General features: G+C 46.6%; 1 protein-coding gene across 1 annotated transcript in view; it reads left to right on the forward strand.

The window, feature by feature from the left end:
* Positions 1-9,547: 9,547 nt before the first annotated feature.
* Positions 9,548-26,653, forward strand: part of ATP6V1E1 (ATPase H+ transporting V1 subunit E1) — a 138,090-nt gene continuing 120,984 nt past the window's right edge. Inside the window, exon 1 of the mRNA XM_069228058.1 lies at positions 9,548-9,799. Coding sequence (XP_069084159.1) covers positions 9,767-9,799 — 33 coding nt within the window. The 5' untranslated portion in view covers positions 9,548-9,766. The remainder of the gene's footprint in view (positions 9,800-26,653) is intronic.

Genomic DNA, 26,653 nt, shown 5'->3' on the forward strand with positions numbered 1-26,653 from the left:
ACCGCCGCGGACGTGGCCGCCATTTTCTAACTGTTCACTCACTTGATACCTGACCATCACCAGAAGAGGACCTACACTGCAAGTGCTGCTGTGACCTGTTTCTGGAAGCAACGATGGCTACAGTGTCTGGGGATAGGGACCCTGCCTTCACTTCGGAGGAGTTGGAGAAACTAGTGGATGGGGTCCTCCCCCAGTACACGCAACTGTACGGTCCTCCAGACAAACAGGTGAGTACACTGTGAGCATGGTGGATGGCACATGATTGTATGGAGTGTCGTGGATGGAAGAGGGAGTGGTGGGGGACAGGCCAGCATGTGAGGATAGTGTGTGTGTATGTATGTCTGGGCCAGGGTGGGAGGTTTTTAGGCAATGCGTGAGAAGAACTGTACGGGATAGTAACATCCATTCTTACTTCACTTTTCCTCTAGGTCAGCACCCACCAGAAGAAGGGGATTTGGCGTGCCATCGCCAAGGAAGTGTGAACCCTGGGGGTCTACCATAGACGGAGCACCCACTGCCCGAAAAGGTGGGAGGACCTGCACCGCTGGAGCAAGAAGACGGCAGAGGCCCAGCTGGGGATGGCCTCCCAACGTGGAAGGGGTGCCCGTCGCACCATGACCCCCCGATGTACCGGATCCTGGTGGAGGCATATCCGGAGTTGGATGGGCACTTGAGGGCATCACAGCAGCCACAAGGGGTGAGTACATTCTCATTTCAGCTCATTCTGCTCACTTGACGAGGTGTCTGGGTGAGGGTGGTGGCCTGTAGGTTCCCCTAGGTAAGGGCATAAGTGCAAAGGTAGATCCATTGTTTTGCAGTCTCATTCCCAGTCCAACCCCAAAGGTGGTATTTGTCCTCTATACCTAGTCAGGCTCCCATGGGTGCCAGCTGTGCATGAAATGGGTCTAGACAGAGTCCCCCTTGGGCATGTGCTTTCCCCCTGCACTGTTAGTGCATGGCTTAGTGCATAGGGCTGCTCCCTGTGTGTTGTGTCCGCCAACGGTAGTGGTGTTGCATGCACTGACCATGTGTCTTCCCCCCCTTTTGTTTTGTCACCCTGTTCTTGCGTGCATTAGCATAATCTGGCGGAGGAGCAGTGGCACCGGAGCAGGAGGGGGCTGCATCCCACATGGCCCTGGAGGGTGAAGTAACGGAGTCCGAAGGCACCAGTGGGACGGAGGGCGAGGGGAGCTCTACGACGGGGACAGGAGCATACACCAACGACAGCTCTCCTCCTCTGATGGAAGCTCCCTTGCGGTGGCGGGCACCTCTGTTGCCCACGCATCAACAGGTAGAGTGGCCACCCCCCCTACCAGCACCGCCCTCCCAGCATCCCCTCAGCATGTATCCCGTGCTCACCCACCCAGGAGAGTGGGCATCTCCTTTGCCCCAGGCACCTCGGTTCCTGCCCCAGTCAGCCCTGCTGCCCTCAGTGAGGAGGCTATTAACCTCCTAAGATCCCTCACTGTTGGGCAATCTACCATTTTGAATGCCACCCAGGATGTTGAGAGGCATTTGCAGCAAACAAAAGCGTACCTGGAGGGCATTCATTCTGGGCAGGTGGCCCAACAGAGAGCATTTCAGGCTCTGGCCTCAGCACTGATGGCAGCCATTTTTCCTGTGTCCAGCCTCCCCCCTCCAACTTCCTCCACCCAGACCCAATCCGCTCTACCTCAGCCTATCCCAAGCACACCATCAGACAAGCATGCACACTCATCAACACACAAGAGTGGACATGGCAAACATAAGCACCACACATCCCACAGGCACTCACACAAGCACCATCCCCATACAGACACAGCAACATCCACTGCCTCCACTGTGTCCCCCTCCTCCACGTCCTCCTCCTCCCTCCCTGTCTCGTCTCAACTCACACCTGCATGCACTACATCCTCAGCCACTACCTCCATCACCAGCACGCCCATCACCAGACACCGTTCACGTGCACTCACCACCCCCATTACCATTCACACATCCCGTGTTCTCTCCCAGTGTGTCTGCGAGCCCTCCTCCCAAAGTACACAAATGCAGGTACACACCCACCCAACAGCCATCCACCGCACAACAGCCTCCGGCCCATGCACCTTCACCCAAATTCAGCAAACGTACACCTCCTACAACCACTACCTCTTCCTCCACTCCCAAACCCCCTCCATCTTCCCGTCCCAGTGTGTATAAGAAACTTTTCCTGGATAACATTGACCTCTTCCCTACACCTCCCCCCAACCCCCGTCCTTCCCCTAGGACCAGGCTTTCCAGGTCCCAGCCCAGCACCTCAGCCACCAAATCCCCAAGCACAGTGGTCCCAGCAACTCCGGTCTCATCGCGGGCGCCACCCATCAGGGCTGCCAGTGTGCCACCTAGTGAGGCCAAGGAGCAGGCCATTCCGCCACCTGCCAAGGTGAAGAAGGTGCCCAAATGCCGGAGGGAGAAGCCGCACCTACCAGCAAGCAAGGGCTCCTCCAAACCAAAAGGGGACAGTGGCAAGACACCAGCAGCAACATCAAAGGTGGGGAAGGGACACAAGCCGAAGAGCAGGTCAGGACAGGGCACGATGGCTCCAACTGAGGGACCAGAGTCACCCCTTCTGTCAACCACTACACCAACCTGTACGGCGGTGCACACCGCCACCTGCACCGCCACCTGCACCGCCACCAGCACCGCCACCAGCACCACCACCAGCACGTCTTCTGCCTCAGCAACAGTCCCCAGCATCATCCCCAGTGGGCAGCCGTCCAAGGCTGCAGGAGACGTCCTGCTGTGTTCCTTAACAGGTGCAGACACATGCACCACTGCCAGCACCTCTGCCACAGACACCACGCAACCACCGCCACGAGCCCCACGACGTGCTCAGACAGTGCCACCACAGCTGACATGGCAATCATCCCCAGTGGGCAGCCGTCCGACGCTGCAGGAGACATCCTGGACCCTGCCCAGCGTCCATGAGGCATGACTCTCAGCACTGTTTGTGCCTGCAGGTGGCAGGCGAAGTCGCAGCAGGGTGGAGTGTGTCTCTGCCTCCATGGCGTATCATGCTAACTGTTCCCAGGCAATCTCGTGGCACACACACCCATGTGAGGCAATGGGACCTGCCACACTGCATGTGAAGCACTCTGGGCACCAAGCCCCCTCCAGAACTAGTGGAGAGATACATCCACTTCCTCAGTCCTTGGCAGGATGAAGCACTCTGGGCACCAAGCCCCATCCAGAACCAGTGGAGAATCACATCCACTACCTCAGTCCTTGGCAGGATGAAGCACTCTGGGCACCAAGCCCTCTCCAGAACCAGTGGAGAGATACATCCACTTCCTCAGTCCTTGGCAGGATGAAGCACTCTGGGCTCCAAGCCCCCTCCAGAACCAGTGGAGAATCACATCCACAACCTCAGTCCTTGGCAGGATGAAGCACTCTGGGCACCAAGCCCCCTCCAAAACCAATGGAGAGATACATCCACTTCCTCAGTCCTTGGCAGGATGAAGCACTCTGGGCACCAAGCCCCCTCCAGAACCAGTGGAGAATCACATCCACTACCTCAGTCCTTGGCAGGATGAAGCACTCTAGGCACCAAGCCCCCCCCCAGAACCAGTGGAGAGATACATCCACTTCCTCAGTCCTTGGCAGGATGAAGCACTCTGGGCACCAAGCCCCCTCCAGGACCAGTAGAGAGATACATCCACTTGTGAGCCTGTGGCTTTGCACTCCCCAGGATAGAGCAGTGGGCAAACCACCCACTGGAAAGACTTGTGAGACTGTGGCTTTGCACGCCCCAGGATAGAGCAGTGGGCAAACCACCCACTGGAAAGACTTGTGAGACTGTGGCTTTGCACTCCCCAGGATAAAGCAGTGGGCATGGAGCCCCTTCGTGGAGCAGTGGTGTTGTGCGTTCATCCGGCTGAAGTGCCCCCCTCCCCCTGAGGTGCCTGTTTCATTTCAATCTGATGCCCCTGCAGTGTTCTCACTGTTTCAAGTCAGGTATATTGTGTGTGCTTCGCCCATGCATTTTGGTACACTGATCCACGGATGATATTTGATTAATATCCATGCTTGTGTAGTTGGTGTACTTATTTGCATATACTGAAGTTTGAAATTGCACTATCTGATTTTTATTGATTACAATTGTTACAATAATTTCCTTATGTCCTTGCGTTCTTCCAGGGGGTGGGAAGTGTATATGTAATGTTGCTGCATGTATTTGTGTGTATGGTGTTGTGGGTGAGGGTGGGGTTATTGCTTTTGTGTGTCACTCTCTGTTCCCTCCCACCCTCCCCTGTGTTGTAGGTGCAGTACTCACCGTGGTCGTCGACGGCGTCCTTCCTGCTCCTGATACAGAAGGAGGAAGACCAGCATGGGCAGGACCTGTAGTTCGGGCTCCATGGCATCCTGGTTCCTCGTTGGGTGTCGAGAGGTGAGTGGTTTCCGTTCCAATTCCTGTTTCCGCCGTGCTTTTCATAGCGTTGGTACCGCCCTGGAAAAGGTTGCGGATAGGCCTCTTGTAATAGTGTGGGCGGTACTTTGTCCTCCACCTGTCTGTTGGCGGTTACCGCCGCGGTGTTTGTTTCTACCGCTGTGGCGGTCGGAGTGTTAAAGTGGCTGTCTATGTTGGCGGTTTTCGCCATGGTCGTGATTCCTTTTTTTTTTCCGCCGGGCTGTTGGCGGTATTACTGATGCTTTATCCCCGACCGCCAGGGTTTTAATGAGGGCCTTTGTCTTATTTTACATGAGATTTGTTGCAGAATTTATATGGCAAACTTGTTCAGGACTCGGCTCATTCCCTCGCTCCTAGAGCACTTGGCTCTTTCACTCAATTTGTTGGTCACCCACCTCTAGACCAGGGCTCGTGTGTTTAGCCGGCGTGTATCGGGCCCACCTTGTCTCTCCTGAGCTTTACAAGGCCTTGTAAGATGCACTGTTTTCCAAGTCTCTTCCTAAATGGTAACCAAAAAAAGTTATTTTCCCCTTTTAATGTGACGAGAAGATTTCAGAGGTGGGAGTATCAGGTGAGTAACACTGTTTGACATCCTTCTGTGCCAGTCTTCAGAGAGGGATTCTCTCTATTACTACCTCAACCTAACCACGGGCTCTGCAACACACTTCCTTCCAGCCCTTATTATCCACTTTGCTACCATTTCCCTCCTGTGTGCCTAATCTCACAGCTTACCTTGCGCCCTAGCCCTTTATCAGCCACCATCCACCTCCACTTTCATTATCCCTGTACTGTTGCAATAATCACAAGGGTTGCTATTAGACTAAGATGGAATTTTAAGATCACTGTAGGAAATCACCTAAGGTCATATAGTTTCCGTTTCAGACTCAAAACACTTTAAAATGTGTAACACAGTTCCCCGACGACCCACCTGATAATTTAAAAAAAACAGAAAGGCAATGTTAATAATGAAAACAACTAGTTTAAACAAAAAATGTATCATGGCTGGACCTTTGCAGATTCTTAAAACGTTAACAAATGGCCAGGCATTGGAACTTTAATGTCAATCTCTGCCTCACAGCCCGATCTAATAAAGCAGAAGCTGCAGGTTCAGAAAGGTGTTGCTCTTTAACTTCTTTCCTCCAGCGCTGAAGAGTAATAGGAGGTAGAAAAACAATGTTTGTCTGCCAACAGGACTAACTGTATATTTAGTATGTAGGTGCATTTTTTATTGACTTTGATGTTATCATTGGGGGGACAGGGGGCATGTTTGGGTGGGCCTGGCTGGGACTTGAACTTGGTCGTCAGCTCAGGCCATATTCACCTCATCATCCCCGGATGTCGCCTTCCTAACCGAAACCTGGATGAACCCCTCCTCGGAACCCAACATCGCCATAGCAATCCCTGAAGGCTATAAGATCACCCGCAGAGACCACATTAACAGACTGGGAGGTGGGATCGCCATAGTCCACAAGAACACCATCAGAATCTCGACCAACACCGAGGACTCCCTTGACGCCGCTGAACACTTACATTTCCAGATTCACATCAACGCTAACACCACCCTCAGAGGAACTCTCGTCTACAGACCCTCCGGACCCCAGCCACAGTTCAGTGACTCCATCGCCGACATAATCAGCACCCACGCCCTCGCCTCTACAGACTACATCCTCCTCAGTGACCTGAACTTTCACCTCGAGAACGCCAACGACAGCAACTCCACTGCCCTGCTCGACAACCTCGCCAACCTCGGTCTCAAACAACTTGTCATGATGCCCACCCACTCCGCCAGCCATACGTTTGATCCCGTCTTCTCCGCCAGCAGCCACGTCACCTTCAGCCATACCACCGAACTCCACTGTACCGCCCACCGTTGCATCCACTTCACCTTCCAGAAACCCGCCACGCACCACCACCCACAACAAATCCCCTGCCGCAGCTGGAACAAGATCACTGAAGACCAACTGATTTCCACCCTCGCCCAAGCCCCGCCACCCATCACCACCGACCCCAATGCAGCCGCCCTCAACCTCAGACAATGGATAGACAACTGTGCCTACTCCCTCGCCCCGATCAGGAAACCCTCCAACAGCCACACCAGCACCAAGGCCATCTGGTTCACCGCCGATCTTCAGGCCTCCAAGCGGGAGTGCCGAAAAATCGAGAAGAAATGGTGCTGCGATCAAACAGAGAGCAACCACACCCTCAAGATCGCCATCCACAAGCAACACCAGCTCATCCGGACCACCAAGAGATCCTTCTACAAGGAACGCATCGACAACAACGCCCACAACAGCAAAGAGCTCTTCAACATCGTTAAGGAACTCGCCAACCCCAGGTCCTGCTCGAATGATACCCTGCCGTTGCAAGACCTCTGCGACTCCCTCGCCACCTTCATTCACTGCAAGATCACGGACATCGACGACAGCTTTAACACCTCGCCCCCCACAACCTCCGCTGCCACCACTAACCCTGACGCACCGGACCCCAGCCACACCAACCTCCTGCTCTCCTGGACCCACTTTGACGATGAGGACACCATCAAAACCATGAGCACTATCCACTCCGGCTCACCCTCCGACCCCTGCCCCCACCATGTTTTCAACAAGGCAAATCCCATCATCGCCCCCCCAACTCCATATTATCGTCAACAGCTTCTTCGAGACCGCCACCTTCCCGGAATGCTGGAGGCACGCCAAAGTCAACGCCCTGCTAAAGAAACCTTAAGCAGACCCAAGAGATCTCAAGAACTACCGGCCCATCTCCCTCCTCCCCTTCCCGGCGAAGCTCATCGAGAAGATAGTCAATGGCCAACTGACCCGCTTCCTGGAAGACAACAACATGCTGGACACTTCCCAATCCGGTTTCCGTAGCAACCACACCACCGAGACCACCCTCATCGCCGCAACCGACGACATTATGACCATGCTCGACAAAGACAAAACTGCGGCCCTTATCCTCCTAGACCTCTCAGCTGCCTTCGACACCGTCTGCCACCACACCCTTCGCACATGCCTCCACGACACAGGGATCCGCCACAAAGCCCTGGACTAGATCATATCCTTCCTCTCCAGCAGAACCCAAAGAGTCTGCCTCCCTCCTTTCCTTTCTGAAGCCACCCAAGGATCCTCACTCAGCCCGACCCTTTTTAACATCTACATGTCACCGCTCGCCTACATCGTACGATCCCTCAACCTCAACATCAACTCCTACGCCGATGACACCCAGCTGATCCTCTCACTCACCAAGGACCCCGCCACCGCCAAAACCAACTTCCACAATGGAATTAAGGCCATCGCCAACTGGATGGAGAGCAGCCGGCTGAAACTGAACTCAGACAAGACAGAAATCCTCATCTTCGCCTCAAACTGCTCCGCATGGGACGACTCCTGGTGGCCGGCCACCCTAGGAACTGCACCGACGCCCACCAACCATGCACGCAACTTAGGATTCATCCTAGACTCATTGCTCACCATGACCCAGTAAGTCAACGCTGTCTCATCTTCCTGCTTCAACACCCTCCGCATGCTCCGCAAGATCTTTAGGTGGATCCCCACCGAAACCAGAAGGACGGTCACCCAGGCCCTCGTTAGCAGCAGACTGGACTACGGCAACGCTCTCTATGTGGGAACTATGGCCAAGCTCCAGAAAAAGCGGCAACGTATACAGAACGCCTCCACACGCCTCATCCTAGCCATCCCACGCTACAACCACATCTCAGCCCACCTAAGAGATCTACATTGGCTCCCCATCAACAAGAGGGTCACCTTCAAACTCCTCACCCACGCTCACGCTCACAAAGCACTCCACAATGCCAGCCCTGCTTACCTCAACTAGCGACTCACCTTCTACACTCCCGTCAACCCCGCTCCACCAACCTCGCCACCGTCCCTCACATCCACCGAACTACAGCCGGCGGCAAATCGTTCCCCCACCTCGCCGCCAAGACCTGGAACTCTCTCCCCATCTACCTATGACAGACCCAGGACCTGCTGACCTTCAGGAAACGCCTCAAGACATGGATGTTCGAGCAGTAGCACCTCCCCCAACCCCCTCAGCGCCTTGAGACCCTAGCGGGTGAGTAGTGCGCTCTACAAATGATTGATTGATTGCTACATCCTGGTTAGAGGGAGATAAGCTGGCAGAAGCCACATGAAAGCTCAGCTCACTATGGGCTCAAAGTTCCAACCGGAACGTGAGCTGAGCCAGAGTCTGACTTGAGGTTTCAGTGGCTAGCTCACCTCTAATGCCACCCCTTTAATAGTGTTCATATAAACCACCTTGATTTTTGTGGGAGCACATTTTTGTGTTCATTGGGCGATCCACCCATACACATCTTATTATTCCCTGGAAACATTTGTTTATGTATTTTATGTTGCTTTTAGTAAGAAGAAACAACTTTCCACGAAGGCCTCAGTACTTTTCTTTCTGTGAGTCAAACATGAACTCGAACATGAGAGTCGATGGGTACCAACCATCTTGCAGCATACAGACCATTTGACCTGATTCAGGCGATAGACTTGTTATTCTTGAAGCCAGGACGGACTTTATATTAACTGTCACCTGCCTGAAATTGCCTCTGCTTCAAAAGAAGGGAATGGGGAAAATACATTTTGTTCGATTTTTGTTTCAAAATCTCCTACTTCCCAGTTCTAAAACGTTGGTATGTATGTCGCAGACATGTGATCCGTTCTGGTCTGGTGGGTAAACTCAATGGCCCAGCAGTGCTTGGTGTCTGAGTGGAAATTATTGGCAAATAGCTCTGGCTTTAACGAACTGATCACGAAAATGCAGGCATGCACAAATGCTGTTTGCATTGGTTAGTACAATAGAACGAGACATACTGGCGAAGTGTACACTTTCACTGGTACTGGCTCTGAGAGTGTCTCTGCCCGCATTGCATGAAGGGAAACCCCATTCCCCCTTCACTGGAAGTACCCCCGCCCGGGTCTAGTTGCGCTTTTGATAACAAACTGGCCGTCAAACCAAAGGTTTGAAGCTCCGCTGCCCTTCAACGGCAGACATATCAGCTGGGCGATGAGCAGTCCGTCTTCTAGGTCTAGCACTGTACAAGCGTCAGTGACGCGCGGTCACGTGACAGTGCTTACGCAAGGGCACGGCGTAGAGTCAGCTGACTGCGCAGGCTAGAGCCAGAGCGAGCGGGCAGCGGAGAGGAGGTGCTTGTGTGTCTGCCGCAGCCTACCTGGGCCAGCCCTCTGCGACCCCGACCCCGTATCTGTCATCCGCACTGCTGCACCAGTCACCCCGGCAGCCCCGTTTCCAGTGGTCTCGCAGCTGTCCTTCCTGCTTCAGTAATACCTCCAGCCAGAGGACACCGCCACCATGGCCCTCAGCGATGCCGACGTCCAGAAGCAGGTACAGTACAGTGGTATCCACAACTGCCTCCCGATCCCTGGCACAGCCTGTCGTGCTTCGGAAGCAGCATTAAGCAGACTCCACTCCTGCCGTATCATCTTCCTCTCTCCCGGGATTATTACCTCTTCCTGCTGAAGGCCCCTGCCTCCTATATATTGGTTGATATATTTATTTTCACGATGTGTTTCTTTATTGGGGATTATTGTGTAGCCGCCCCCTTTCTTTACACATTATTATAACGCGTCCATTCAGAGCCTCACCCAGCTGGATGTTATTTGTAATTTCAGAGCATGCACGCCCAACATTCCCTAGGTACAGACCCTTGACAGCTACGTGCAGAACTGACGCTTACACCTTTGTGATAGTTTGTGTTTTGCTAGGGTCGGGTAGCGGCCCTGAAACCCCGGCGTGAACACGACCCTGAAACCCCGACATGAACACGGTACATACTAAAATGGGGAAGGGGTACAGTCTGATTTCCAAAAGAGGAACCCGAGTGTGAACACTTAGTTTCAGCAGTGCAGTCGAAGAATCAACCCCTGCCAGAGAGTAATTTTCACCCTGAAACCCCGGCATGAACGCAGTGCATACTAAAGGGGGAGGGGTACAGTAGGAATCCTAAATCCCACAATTATGGTGCAAGTTGCAGCGATCATCCTGACCCGGAGAAAAAGCAAAGCATGCGGTTATCTTGTGAAGGACATATCGTCCCTCCGAACAGAATACCAGAGAGCAGCATCATGTGATGCAAAAGGAATTTCCTATGATGTGTAATACTTACATCCTCCTACAAGTACTGCACTTGCATTTCTGTTCCCTTTTAAAGCCTTAACTGATTATGCCGTTTACCATTTTATTTATCGGTAGCAACCATTTGGTATAATTTGAGATTTGTGTCAACAAGATTAAGTGTGAAATGCGTTCGTGATTAAAATGATCCAGAATTTGAGATAGATCACGCATCTGTATAGACTTGTTCAGAATATGCTTCTAACAGGTCTTGAATTCTGGAGCTATGCATGAAAAGCTAAGGTGTTACCTATCTTTCAAATGACCTTGAGTACCAGTGCAAAGGTCCGATCATAGATATTCGTGTTTTCGTTCAAGCGTCCATGTTCATTCGGGTTAAATACGGTGTTTGAGAATAGTTATAATAATCTTTAATTACAGTGCGCTCATTCTGTGTTTAATAAGTAGAGCTCAGTGAGCAGTCGCGTTCTTCTGATTCCCTGGTATTTGCAGAGCTTAATTTCATAGGTTTACGAATAGTTGCTTCCTAGCTCGTGCAACAGGAAGTGGGTGGTTGCTAATTGGTTGCAGGGGCAGGTAGTGCACAATATACTTACTTGACCAACTTACGTGGTTCAGAGCCTAGACAATTAAATGTGATGGCAAGGTTATGTTTACAGTTGGTGTCTATCGGGTTAAAAAAAAACGGAAAGAAGAAATTGATTTAAAACGACGGGCATAAAAGTTCGAGGCATAGAACAGGGGAGGTCGTAACTAGATTTGTCTTCTCAGTCATGTGTTGGGTTCTTAATACGCCAGGCCTGTAAATGTCACCCATTGAAATTTATGAGAACAGGTGTCATCGCTTAAAGTGATCTGTCAGGGTCTTCCCATCCATTGTTTCAGCTGACCCTCTTAGATGTTTGATATTTATTTAGTATATTTATGGGTGCTGCTCCGTTTTAACTTGTTACATATTCTTGTGCCCTTTACAACTTTAATTTTGATGGAAACTTACAAGGCCCCTTATTCAAGCTCTTTTGCTTCTTCTGTCACCACCGTCTCTGAGTTAGAGGACACAGAGGGCTTGTTGACAGTAAATAGTAGCTTTGCAGTAGATGCGCCCCACACTGGTTAAGGATGGAGCACAGTGCTGCGAACCGTGCGCTTCCGGCTTAGACTGGTACTACAAGTCCTGGCATCTGCTATGAAGCTGATATTGCTAGTTGGAGCAAGGCGCTTTTGTTGGCGGCTAAACAAGATCTGCGAACCACAAACATTCTCTTTACTTGTTAGTTTAGCATCTCTGGAAAAACTACCAACTACTTTCATTATATGTTGGTAGAATTTAATTTGCTAAACATGAATATTGTTTTGTATTTTCGATGTTGATTTTAATTGGAAAAACATGGGGTATACGGGTAAAGGCCTGAATATTCATGTTCAGCGTCCATAAGTAATTACAGTATTTGGCTATATCTACATACAGCATTATTTAATCACTGGATACATTGGTCTTCGTCTTGTTTTTCATTACTTTTTACCGAAATATTAATTTTATAAACAAGAATCTGCTCCGTTCTGAATTGCTAGAAGTTTTGCTTTTTTGAGACTTATGGCCTGACTCGGCCATATACTGTGCAGGGCGTTGTCTATATTGGCCCTTTCAACTGATGAAACCTTGTGCTTGGCGGCAAATATTACAAATCTAGCTGATATATATATATATTTTTTTAGTTCCACTGTACTTACAAAATCGTCTGTACCTCTACGTACAATGTGACCACATGTTAAATCCTATTTAAACTACTTTTTATTGTTCTTTTAATTTGAGTCGATAGAGAAGATCAGATCTGTTTGTCTGTTAAGTGCCACCAGGACTCACTTGCTGAATACGATATGAAACAGAGGGTTAACTAAGATTCATTCTTTTCACAGGGCACGATTAATACTTTCTGCATTGTTCTAAGGTTAGTATATCTGTTGCTGAAGCTAGAACACACACACTGAGCTTAGTAAAGGACATGCATCTGTGTAGGATTGCGGTTCAGTTTAAAAGCACCGATCCCTGTAGGGTAAATGCTCACAATAACGTTTTACGCTGTACTTTTTTCCTTTTGCAGTATCTGTAATTGCTTATTGTGCTTCGACAGGTGCTTGTTCTTTGGTGTTTTTAGCCATAGAACTTTTCCTATTGATACTATAGGATTGGCCGATCACTTAATTTGGCTTCCTATTATGTCTATTTTTATGCTTTTTTGATAGTTGAATGAGAAACCATATTACAATGTAAACTGTAGCAAGCACAGCAACTTGAGCCTCGAAGTTCAACCTAGCAACAGCAATGTAAGGTATTTAGTTCTGTGTTGTTGGAAGGGCAGAGCCTTTTCAGGTCTTATCTATCAAATAGCTTTTAGCTGTCTGTTTGCGAAAGACCTCTTTCAGACCATATACAATACTTACAGTGAGCTTAGAGCCTCCAGTTGCTTATCATTGTTTGGATTTATTGACATTCTCATTTAGGTGCAGCTTATTCCATGGCTTTCCTTCTGGTTCTGGAGCACAGACTCTGTACCATATTTTTCTTTGGGTGATTTGTATACTTCCACTGCTCACATTCAAGGAGCTATTTTTTTTCCTGTTTCTTTCAGCACTCCATGAGAATCCATGCATTTTCTAGTTATTTCTCCCCTGTACCTCTTCTTCTTTTACATCTCCCAGTCCTCGCTCTCGCTCGCTCTCGCTCTCGCTCTCTCTCTCTCTCTCTCTCTCTCTCTCTCTCTCTCTCTCTCTCTCTCTCTCTCTCTCTCTCTCCCCATCCCTACTAGAAGCTCGCTCATTGCTTTTCCCTACACACTCACTGGCTTTTTTTTTTATTTTTATTTTTATTCTGTTATTTTGGGCTCCCAGGTGCACAGCCACCAAAGCCTCTGTTGCTTCCTTGCCAGTTCCCACTCCCCTGAGGCCCTGCAGTTGACTTGCTTGTGTGCTACTCTGCAGAAAGCACCATCGCACAACTTTTTGACCGATCAAACTGGTGCCCAAAGGGGGAAAAACGCTTTTTTCTTTCCGTATGCATGCCTGCCCCTATAGGGGCAGGGTCATCACGCTTTTTTTTTTCCTGCCTGTCAAAAAGGCAATACCTATTGGCTTTGCCAGTCATTGTTATTTCTGTGCCTTTCAAAGGAAACTAATACATATGGGCAAACGTTTCTGACACCTCCAAAAAAAAAAGAGGCGGCTCTTTATCTTTAAAACCTCGGCAGTTTAAACTAGGTTTCTATGATGCTTTAAAACATGTGGTCTGGTTTCTGGACATGCCCTTGACTGTCTTTCCAGTCACACATTGCAGCACATTTTTAGGAATATTTTTGTAAGAACTGCTGAGTAGTTCCTCTTCCTATTTTTATTCTCTTTAAGGGATTAAAATCGGAAAAAACGAACTATGACTAATAACACTTGTATTTTCCATGTTTAAGTCTGGGCTTGAATATTTAAAAGTCCCAACAGTTATTGTGTGGTAGGCACTTTTTGGAGTGGCCTACATCACTCCACTCAAGCTATATCTTCACTGCCTAATCCAAGGTTTAGTGAAACACATCATATGTGAGACAAATACAGCTGTAGTATACAAAGTGTGCTATCGTTTTAGTACTATTGAAGCAAGCCTGCTGGTGATTTGCTGTCACTTGACTGATTCACAATCCTAGACTTTGAAGCCCAATAGTTCCATGTGCTCTATTGCCCTTGATCACGGTAGACTGCATCCTGTTGCCACAGACTCAGGAAGGAGGATTATCATTTCTCGATATTTGTATCTAACCTTATTTTCATTGTTTTAGAACAGTAGTACAGGAAGGGGGTGGCATGGATGCTATATATTCTACCCTCACTGTGTGTGCCGTAGCACTGTTCTCCTTAGGGATGCACTTTTTAGATGCCATTGAATGCTTTGTTTTGAGGTTAGTCTTTCCTAATCATTTATAGCAACTGAACCTGTTTCCAATTTAGCTGATCGTAAATTATTTTCTCTTATGTGAAAATCAAAATGACTTGCTGTAGTTCCATATGCTTGTTTAAGAATACACCGCCTCATCTTGAACAAATGTGTCAATCTTTCACGTCACTTGATCTTACTTGTAACCTTAGTTTCTTTACTTTTTTTTTTTTAAGCATAAATATTTGCTCCCATAAGATGCTAAAGGTCATCATGCAAGTTTCAGAGATGGGCGCATGGCCACGATTAAGAATTGCCAAAAGCATCCATTTTGCAGGAAATCTTCCAGTTCGAAACAACACGTATTAGTTATGCAGGCAGTTATAATATCTGAAGCATTGTTAATTCCCTTTGAGATCGACATCTTCTGATTCAGAGGTCTCACAAATGTAGTTCCAGCCAGACTTGTAATCACGTCACTGAAATAAACATGTTTTCAGGAATACGGTTAAGCATTACAAAAATACCTTGTCCATTTTTCAAAGCCAGATTTTTCAGAAACTTTCAAAATGGCACAAGAACATTGGACAAATCATAGTTCACCCCTTCGAAACACATCTCTTTAAATACGTGAGCTGACACTTAGCAAGCTTTGAACTTCAAGGATTGTATGATTTCTATATGTGAAATCACACAATTGCTTGCTGGACTCTACAGTTGATATTTTGCACTTTTGATTATAGATGTTCTTTCATTCTCACTCATGCATGAAATATACAAGTAGAGCTGAAGATTTTACTTTTTTATGTAAAAAAAGAAATAATATAAAAACTGCAGGGCATAGTCGAATGGTCACGATGGTGGACGCTAATCAGAATTAACTCTGCAGGGTGCTCTACCAGGCCTCGAAAAACCATAAAAATGTTACCAGACCTGTAGTTCTAGTGACTTGAATAATCTACTTGACCTAACTGTAATGCTCTTGATTCATAAACTGGTCTCAAATTGTGTGATCCTGGGAAAATATTTTATTTCACTGAGCTGCTTTTTTTTCTTCATTATAACATGAGTACCCTCAAATATGTGAGTTCAGCATGTCTGCTTATCAAAAACATGTTTCCATGTATAATAAGAATCTAGCCCACATGTAGAGTAAACATGATCTTAGTTCACTAGCAGCATCCATCAGGGGCGGAGCAGAAATGTTTCTCAGTTCATATTTTAAAACTTTTAATATTTTAATAAATATATTCCTAAAGCATGAAGTGGTAGCACATTGTCATTTACAGACAGCACATTTTCCATTGAAATTGCCACAACATTTCCCACTAACATGCAATTTTACTGATACAACTATGCAACCCACAGGCCTCAAAGTCATATAAATGTTACTTGGCTTGCAGGCCGAGTAACTTGAATAATAAACTTAACCTAACTATAATGTACTTAACCCATAAACAGGTGTCAAATTGTGTGATCCTAGGCAAATAGTTTAGAGTCACCTTTTTCTTCATTCACACATATGACTGCACCTTCAAAAATGTGAGCTCAGCATTTCTGCAGTACAAAAAACCCTCTTTTGTTTGATTATGTAGACTAAAGGTTGCTGCATGTATCACAAGAATCAATGCCACACATAGGGGACACATGATCCATGACTTGCTTTTAGTTTACTAATAGCATTGCCATCAGGTCAGGAGTGTTTCTTGGTTTGTTTAAACACTCACTTTTAATACATATATTACTGAACCATGATGTGGTAGCATACTGTCATCTACACACAGTAAATATTCAAGCAGTGTCCAAAAACCTTTCCTCTAACTTGCAGCTTTACTGATAAAACTACATACTGTATTAACAATCTGTGAAAATTGGGTTTCAGAAAACATATCCTTTGCACAGCAACATGTAAAGTATTTGGATTTGTTTTCATCCTATTAAGGATTCACGTATTAGGTGTACAGTTGGTAGAAAGCATTAGTCAAAAGCACAAGACTGCTACTTTGGAGCCACATCTCTTAGATTTGGAGGCCCATTATGTGGAGACTCCAAACAAAGCATTACTAAGCAGCATTCAGCATATTAAAACTGTGCTCCAGCTACATATTAAAACTGTGCTTCAGCAAACCCTCACCAGTGAGGCTTGTGCATTGTAATGCACAACCCAGAGCTATATATATATATCGCCCAGGATTTAACTTGGAATCTGCTCTGGTGGAGGTTGCAGATATTATCAAATTGGCCATGGATAACAGGGAAAAAGTGGCCTTGCTGATGGTGGCTCTTTTGGCGGCGTTTGATACAGTTTCCCATTCTGTTCTGATGCAACACTTGCACGACATCGGAATAAATGGGACAGCACTGGCTTGGTTGGGATCTTTCTTGGCAAACAGAAGTCAGTCAGTGGGGATGCTCCCTTTCACGTCTGACACCCAAATTATTAGAATTTGGGGTCCTGGAGGGCTCTGCTTTGTCTGCTGTTGTTTAATGTCTATATGCCCCCTTTGTCATCCCTAGTGGAATCCTTTGGTATATAGTATCTGTATCCTTTGGTATTTCTTATGCTGATGACACACAGATTGTTGTAACTTAGGACGGGAACATCTCTAGTGCCCAAAATAAATTCAATGCGTGTTTGTCCGTGGTGTTTTAGTGGATGCGTGGCAGTAATCTTCAGTGCAACACAAGTAAGATGGAATTTTTGTTATTGGGACCCTCCCTTTTGTGAGGTCTGGCCTAGTTTTGCCCCTTATCCCCTGTCCCGCTTCACAGTGGTTAGGAATCTCAGGGTACAATTGGATAATAATTTGTCTTTCAAGCCACAAGCAGAGAATGTAGTTAGGACCTGTTTTAGCCTGCTTCGGCTGCTGAGGAAGTTCCTGTCTTTGCTTCCAGTCTCTTACCACAAGACGGTAGTCCATGTCCTCATAACTTCCCGGCTGGATTATACTAATGCACTATACTGGGGTCTCCCAGGGTATCTACGAAAGAGACTACTGTTGACGCAGAATGCGACAGTCCGGCTTCTGCTTAATATCCTGAGGAACATTTCTATTCCGGTTCATTTTAAGGAATTGCACTGCCTGCTCATAAGGGTGAGAGTGGAGTTTAAGTGATTGGTAGTTGCCCATGGAGCTTTCTATGGACTAGGCCCTGGCTATTTAAGTAAGAGACTTTCCCACTATTATCCCTGTACAACTTTATGCTCCATAAATGCATTGTTAACACTGCTGCCGTAGAGAAAGATATGAGGAGGTACCTCTCTTTCTGTGCTTGCAGCTATGGGCTGTAATTCTCTCTCCCTTCATCTGCGTGCCTTTAAGGACGCCAGATCCTTTAAACGTAGTCTGAAGACATGATTTATTTAAGAAATATTTAGTTATTTCACTGACATCAGTGGTCAAGGTTCTCCACCCTCAAAACCATCATTCGCACCCATCACCAACTCATACGCACCGCCAAAAGAGATCACTACAAGACACGCCTTGACAACAACTCCCAAAACAGCAAAGAACTCTTCACCATCATCAATGAACTTGCCAAACCCAAAGCCAACAACATAGACCACACACACACAGCCCCTATGTGACGCCCTTTCCAACCACTTCCTCCACAAAATCCTGGACATCCACAACAGCTTCATATCACACACACCCACCACACATACCCCTCTCACCCAACTCAACCCCCACCCAAGACCCCCCCCCCCCCCACTATACTATCCACATGGACCCCTACCACACACAAAGAAACCAAAAAAACCATGAACTCCATTCACTGCGGTTCCCCCTCGGGCCCCTGTCCACACCGCATCTACAACAAAGCTAGCCCTACCATCGCCCCCATACTCTACAACATAATCAACTCCTCTTTCGACTCCGCCACCTACCCAGACCCCTGGATACAACCGCGGAAATCACTGCTCTCCTAAAAAAAAAAAAAAAACCAAGCCGACCTGGAGATCCTCTCCAACTACCACGCCATCTACCTCCTCCCTTTCCCCGCCAAGGTTGCAGAGAAATTAGTCAACACCCGCCTATCCCACTTACTCGAAGCAACCAACACCCTTGATCCCTCACAATCTGGGTTCCGCAAGAACCACAGCACAGAAACCGCCCTTATCGCATGCACTGACGACATCAGGACCAAAGGTGAGACCGTCGCACTCATCCTCCTAGACCTCTCCGCAGCTTTTGACACCGTCTGCCACCACACACTCCGCACACGCCTCCACAACATAGGAATCCGCCACAAAGCCTTAGGCTCACCTCATTCCTCACCCACCGAACCCAGAGAGTCCGCCTTCCACCCTTCCACTCCAACACTACCAAGATCACCTGCAGAGTCCCCCAAGGGACCTCCCTCAGCCCCACACTCTTCAACATCTACATGATCCCCCTAGCCAACATTCTCAGAGAACACGGAATCACTATCCTCTACTATGCAGATGACACCCAACTCATCCTCTCCCTCACCCGCAACCCCACCAACGCCAAAACCAAACTGCACTCCGCTCTCCTAGACACCGCCAACTGGATGACCACTAACCACCTCAAGCTCAACTCCAACAAAACCGAAATCATCATCTTCGGCCCCAACAAAACCACATGGGACGACTCCTGGTGGCCCACCGCCCTAGGTCCCGCACCCACCCCCGCAACCCACGCACTCAACCTCGACCCCCTCCCTCTCCATGACACAGCAAATTAATGCTCTAACCTCCCCCTGCTTCCACACACCCCGCACTCTTTAAAAAAAAAAAAAAAAAAAAAAAAAAAATCCTTCAAATGGATCCCCCCCAGAAACCAGAAAGACAGTCACCCACGCACTCATCAGCAGCGACTACAGCAACGCCCTCTACGCGGCACCACACTCAAACGCAAACTCCAAAGAATCCAGAACACAGCCGCACGCCTTGTCCTTGGCCTCCCCCGCCACGAACGAATCTCACCACACCTCAAATCCCTTCACTGGCTCCCCATAGACAAGAGAATCCCATTCAAGATCCTCATCTACGCACACAAATCCCTCCACAACACCGGCCCAACCTACCTCAATGAAAAGGTAAACTTCCACACGCAACCTCCAATCAGCCGACCTCGCCCTAGCCACAGTCCCCCGCATCCAGCACACCACCACAGGAGGCAGGTCTTTCTCCTACCTCGCCCCCAAAACCTGGAACTCCCTCCCAACCGACCTTCGCAAAACCAAAGACCTACTGGTCTTCAGAAAGAACCTCAAGACTTGGCTGTTCGACCAGTGACCCTCCTGCACCTCCACCTCCACCCCCCCCCCCCCCCCCAGCACCTTGAGACCCTCACGGGTGAGTAGCGAGCTCTTCAAATTTCTTTGATTGAAGGTTCCATTAGCAGCGGTATTTGTCTTCCTTCTTTCTTCCTTTCTTCATTCTTTCTTTTTTTTTTTTTTTTTTTTTCCTTGTTTTTTTTTTTTTTTCTTCAGGAACCAGTTTTTGGTAATGCATAAAAAAACGTAATGAGTGCACCTATTTTTACTAAGAGACAAACGCAAGGAAAGGAGGAAAGCCATTGAATAAGAAGCAAACAAATAAATTGGGGTGTCATTACAGCTAATTGGTGGTTTGCAATGTCCTGGTCCACAATAGGTCTTTTGACAACAGCCAGATTGTACGTGCGATCTGTAAATGGCCCATTTGATGTTATCAATGATCTTTTTGAAATCGGAGAGTTATAGGGGCATTTTTAGCTTTTAGGGTGGGTATGGGGTTTAAGTGATAAGGGGGAGTTTAGGGTGGGTGTTGGGTTTTGGGTGGTAAGGGCATGTTTAGGTTTTAGGGTTGATATGGGTGGCTGTGTGTGTGTATATATTTTTTATTTAGGTTGTACTTAACACTTTTTACTTTTTACCAACCATACCTTTACAGCAAAACTTCAGTTGTAAAAATGCCAGTTGTAAAGGCATGCGTGGTAGTGTCATACAACCATTAGCTTGTACACGCTTATCTTAAGGTCCTTGAATATTAGAGCCCCTCTTGGATGGATCAAAATCAAGTCTGAATGCAAATCTGTTAATAAAAGTTTCAGTAAATATAAAAACTCACGTTAAAATTCTGGAACCCCAGTGGAGGAAATTTGATGTGGAAAAAGCCATCCTGGTCTGCTGGTTCTATGTTGAGGGTTATCAGAAGGAATTCATTTGCTAGAAAAGGAGCCTGGCCAGAGCATGACACCATCTAAACAGGCTTTTCCAGATTTCAAAGAAATAATCCTAACAAATTAAACTGAGACACTCTCTCTCCTACCACATACAGTGCTGGCCAATTCCTTTCAATTTTTGTGTTTTTATGAAGGGTGATTTTGGTGCATATTAACAACGAGGAAGACTCCACATTATTGGTACATCCAGGCTGAACTTAGTGTTTGCTGCTGTTGTAAAAACTGTTAGTTGCACCTCCTGTCAAGTCAGGACCGGTACAAGTGTTTTGTCACAGAGGCCTCTTTGACACTGGCAGAGGAAGTGAATAGAGGACCGAGGAGCTGAGAGCAGGGAGACGGAGAGAGCCAGTAGTCTCTGCCGAGCCTCTCGAGGAGGAGCTCAGGCTTGAACTCACTCCACTCGCCCACGTGACCCACTTGAGGGGCAGAGGAACTGAGGAGTTAGGGGGAAGTAGGACTGCGCTGTGGCTGTCATTTCTTTCTGTAACAGCCTCTGGGGCTGTATATGGCATACGCCACCCAGATCCATGGTCCCAACCCGTATAACAGATTTGTGTAATAGGCCCAGGACCTGCTGCACACCAAGGGGAATCCCAGTCAATAGGGCATTGCAGCCAAGATACCGGTAAATAAGAAACTGTGAACCCAGGAGCTGCCCTTCATCTCTGTATCTAATTGGTGAAAGCAATGTGTGTAGAGTGGCGTAGAGTGGCGTGAGGAAGCAAGGCTTGGAGCCGGGCTCTGACGGGTGTGGAGCAGAAGCAGGTGGCATTAGGCTGTTGTAGCTTGCTTCTCTCGGCGTACCCACCATAACAGCACCCCTCTCCCGTTAGTCATCTTACCACTCACTGTGTACTCGCTATTCCTTAACTTCAACCCTGCATCTCACCCCAGCATTTAATCGGATTACCTTTCAGACTTCAGACCTTTGAGCTCATAAGGCTCACAAAGTGGCTACAATCAGAACATGAAAGTTATCATTACATCATCTCACAATTAATGTTTCATCTTCTTGGGATTAAGTCCCTAAGCTGTCAAAGTCTAGCAAGGATCCTGCAAAAGGGAGCGTGCTTGTGCTCCCCTTGGTTTTTGGTCTGTTTGGTCACTGGACAGCGAAAGGGGTGTGGCAGCACTCATAGGGGCTTGCAAAACAACATAAAATAACGCAGTGATCCCTTTTTAAGTTTAAAATTTCTGCAACATACAACTTAGAAGACGGGATGACAATTAGACAATTAGTGTGTTGAGGTGCACAAGGAAGCCGACCTTGAAGATTATTTTGTCATTTACAGCCACTCATTGAGAGTCTTATTGCACGTTAAAAAATGCGAACTGTAAAATTAAGGCAACAACATGGTCAAAAACGGGCAAATCAGAAGAAAGTCCCAAATATTACAAATACAAGTAAATCAGCCAGTGTGATAGAGACAGGTGACTGGGATAGTGGATGTTCAGGGGTGCCTATTAATATCGCCCCTGTTAACCTTCTAAGGGAAACCGAACCCCAGTGCCAAGTTTACCTTTCTTAAAAAAAAAAAAAAACGGAACCGCAATTTACGCAACGCTAGGTAATCTAGTTCACCTTCCCAATCCATTGATTTCTGAAAACTCAGCTTTACAAGGTAAAATCATGATTCATCAGTGTATCAAGAGTATGGAGAAATTCCTGACCGAATTAAAAAACAAAAAACAAAAAAAACTGTGGAATGGTAAAGGATTACCACAGCAAAGGTCCTGGATGGCACCTCAGGCAGAGTGCCTATGAATTTAAATGTAATAAGAGCGCATGCACAGATTCATGCTACAGACTGCTCCTTTGAGCACAGATTAACAAAGTCTTTGGCATCAGATGAGCTAAATTGATCCACCAGAAATAAATCCTAGGCTAGTCATCTGGTTGCTGGGAATGTTCCAACTTCGGCAACTAGCATCAAACCATCTTATAACATATTTACACTCGATCCCAAGATTCATCCCAAGTCCGGACGCCTCTGAGGAGGGCAAAAGTCGCTCCAAGGAAGATTTGGGCATCCAGGATAACTCCTGGCTGAGATCAATTTTAATCTCAAGCTATGCAGGCCTTATACAGTCGATGGAAGCAAAAACAATCAATTTAGTTTTAGTGGACAAAGTCATATCACAAGAAAACACCAAGGAGCCTAAGACAGTAATCGCAATCTTTCCAACAATAGTTAATTTGGCATCACACGATGGCAGCCCTGAGCATCTAAAATCTGTGCTAATGTCATTGGAACTACCAGAAATTCTACAATCTTATGGAGAGAAAGTAACAGTTGCAAGTTGCAAATACAGTGCCAGAGCAAACATAAATCAGTCAGTAAGGGCCATAACAACGGGGACCATACCAACAACACTGTTGACGCAGCACACTGAATTAGGCATGGTAGGTCTCAATAGTACGCTGCTAAAAAAAACTTGACAAGCTTCAATTGCAGCGTTAAACATGCAATCTGACAAACTGGACATCCAGGTAGAACTAATGGATCTAACAGCATCACAAGACTCAGGAATAAATATAAAAATAGAAAAATTGATGGATCTAATTATTAGAGTTCAAGCTATTCACTCACTGTTAATACTAATTTATGCATGCAGTCCCATTATCGACAAATTAAGCACACTGCCAACAGTCGTAGCAGGAATCCTAGATATGAAAAAGAACAATCAAGAAATGAATCTTAACAGTCACAAATTACATACATTCTGAGGAAGTATTACACATGAATCATCCAATAGGCATCAGTGTCAAAGGAGTATTAAGCACAGCCTACGTGCGCAGCTTGGCAGCATGCCTCATCTGAGCTTGTAAGATCCCTTAAGGAAGCGGTCTCTTCCAATAAGGCTAGAGCCTGGTATGATAATACTTCCAGACAACCAAAAGACACAACCAGATGGAGCATCCGGGAGTGAACCCTGTTGGGGGAAATTAACCAACACAGAAGAAGCAAGCAAGAAATGAAAACTTAATGTGTAAAACGAAGACAACACATAGTATATATCCAACGTTTTTTATAAAAAGATCCAAAGGACATGGTGGAAGTAAAGGCTGAACAGTTAATGACAAAAGCAATGTATAGTTCAATTCTGGCTAACAAGGAGGATGATGTAGCATGTGTTACTACGGTGCTCGACATAAGTAACAGGTCTGAAGGCCAACTTCAGCCATTAGGTGTCCCGATCCTTCAGGTAAAGTGGAAACCAAGAAAAACACCATTAAGGCAGTTAATGAAACAACACATAAAAACGCAAACGGCATCAACTAATGAAATGCCACCTAACACACTAGAAGTAGCATCCACACCTCCTACAGCACAAAGCAAGTGGCAAAACAAAAATACAAAAGTTAGCAATTTGAAGAACCCAACCAGAGTATCTCTGGATCCCTCTGCCAATAGTAATATAAACCCAGACGCAACAAGGGCTGAACATGGCCACTTCACGCATTCAGTAAATAAGGTAAAACAGCAGTCAGAGCCTCAAAGTCCTTCATCAGACTTAATTACTAGTTCTCAACAACTAGCTGCACCAACACTGGCAAATGCATCTAATGCACAGGAAGTAAGGATGCATTAAATCTGGTGGCCAAGACTTTAACACCCAACCCTCTCTGCTGATTGGTAGGCAAAGTGATCATGCACAAATCGACAAGGAAACAAGAGGTTTTAGGATCAGTATAATGTCTCACAACTCCATGGCACTGATGGAGCGAACAACCTACTCAAGATCCTATATGGAAAACTCCCCGGTATATCTCAGAAACTGCCAGGGAGAGAAGGCTAGGACGGAGAAGGACAATACACCTTCACAAATACTATTCATGCTCAAATACGACAAGGTCCACCTGACAGCCTGAATAGAGACAACATATTAAGTCGTTTAGCTAAAATACCGGAACTACATCACATAAAATCCTCAGATCTTTTATCAGTGGAGTTTATTCCCCAAAAAAGACTCCAAGCTGCCTAAACAAACTTTAACCACATGGGGTTGCTTTTCTCATTTTGAGCTTCAGGAAACACTTCGAAGCATGGGGCATCACATTATTAAGAAATGAGAAACCACGCTACACACAACCACTGTTTACTCAGTCTTGAAGAGTGCCCAAGGGAGAAGGCAAAGCATGGAGCAGCAAAGCCTCACCCCGCTGAGTCCGGACGCCAAAAAAGATTCAAGTCTGAAACAGTGGATCTCGTTATCAGCCATCCTTAATGCCCCGAAAAATAACTGACTGAATCCTGGTATCAGAGGGGAAAGCACGGAGACGATTCTTATGTGCACATCATCTTGTGGAACAATGCTGGGGATAAACCGTTGCTACAAGAGGGTACACCTCCACAAAACTGGGAACAGTTTGACAATGTAGCCCTTCAGGAGACATGGGCAATAGAAGAATTACCACTGGAGGCTTCTGTTCATCACTATGTAAAGGCGGAAGAACCGAGCAATTTGGAAGACCAAAATGTGGCTTAGTCATTTATATATCCATAGCCCTGAATGGTACATCTGAGCAATTACAATCTCCAGATCCAGGGCTGCAAGTGATTAAGTTCAATCAATGGCGAATAAATAATGCAAACCATGCACTGGTGCTGAATTTCTATGTGGATCCAAACTCGAAGGAAAAAAAACAAGCACTGACTGTTAATTTCGACACTAACTGATCTAAGACTTGCCTATCCTACCTGGGATGTCATATCAATTGGAGATTTTAATGCCAACCTAATTTACACCCCATATGAAGATGAAAATCTAATAGCAGAAAACCATCTTTGGAACGTGAAGCCGCAGTACAACCTGCCATCAAAGCAAATGGACCGCCGGAGACGAACCCTAGTAACAGCTCTTGAGTATCTGGGCATGTGTCATCAACGGTAGAACATGGAAGGATACTCCTCCAAAATATTCTTATTATGGGCCACAATCATGGATAATACAATTCTATCACTCACTTTGATCCCTCGCCTAGTGAGTTTTTCAGTCAGATTCACCACAGCTAGTAATTATTGTCAACAAAGGATTACACTTAGGATAAGTCCCACGAAGCATACAGTAGCATTAGCAGACCCAGAGTTTAACATCAACAAGTCTTAAACGCTTGATATGGTCAACAGCTTCTTTACCAGACCTGCATGAAGCAGCAAAACAGTTAGCAGAGGAAAGTATTTCTATGGGTAATAACCCAATAAAGGCTCGGATGAATTTCTGCGCGCCACTGATTTAAGACGGTGGCTTGAGCCCAAATAGAAAGCAAGCAGCCAGCAACAATGAATTAAGACTTTCATCACCGTGCTGACTTTTCAAAAAGGAGATAAAACTGGCTTTCAGGGAGTTTAAAATCTACAAATATGCATCTCACAATGTGAGACAAAGTAAGGAGATTGAGGAAAGATTATAAAAAAACAGCTATGGGATGACCGGAATGCAAGGAAAAAAGCGTTCTGGACAAAAGTCATCTTCACCATCAAATTGCCTAATACTATAGATCAACCTGGGAGGTTGTGAGTGGCTTGAATAGGCCAAGGAAATAATTAATCAACTCAGATGTACAGGAAGGAGTTTGGGTTGATTACTTGGCAGAAATGTTCGAGGGCTGCCCCATGGTGGTTGCAACACCTATAGGAGGGGACCTAGCAAGTATAAACCAAGAATGGGGCTTCAGTAGTTCCAAGCAAGGGGCAGACCCTGCAGAAAATGAAATAACGTCAAGCCTGCAACATTGAACACAAATTTTACTCGCAAGACAGAGTTAAAGCAATAATAATTAAAGGCAGAAGACCAGCTGAATACCACCGAGTTGACGTGCGTCCATCATTAACCCAATATATATATATATATATATATATATATATATATATATATATATATATATATATATATATAGATGGAGCTGGTACGAATCCAGCAAATTACAGGTTAATTGCATTAATAGACTGAAGCAAAATACTGTGTTTCACTGCTCCTAGACGACCTCAG

This window comes from Pleurodeles waltl, chromosome 4_1, assembly GCF_031143425.1.
Source record: "Pleurodeles waltl isolate 20211129_DDA chromosome 4_1, aPleWal1.hap1.20221129, whole genome shotgun sequence".
Lineage (NCBI taxonomy): Eukaryota > Metazoa > Chordata > Amphibia > Caudata > Salamandridae > Pleurodeles > Pleurodeles waltl.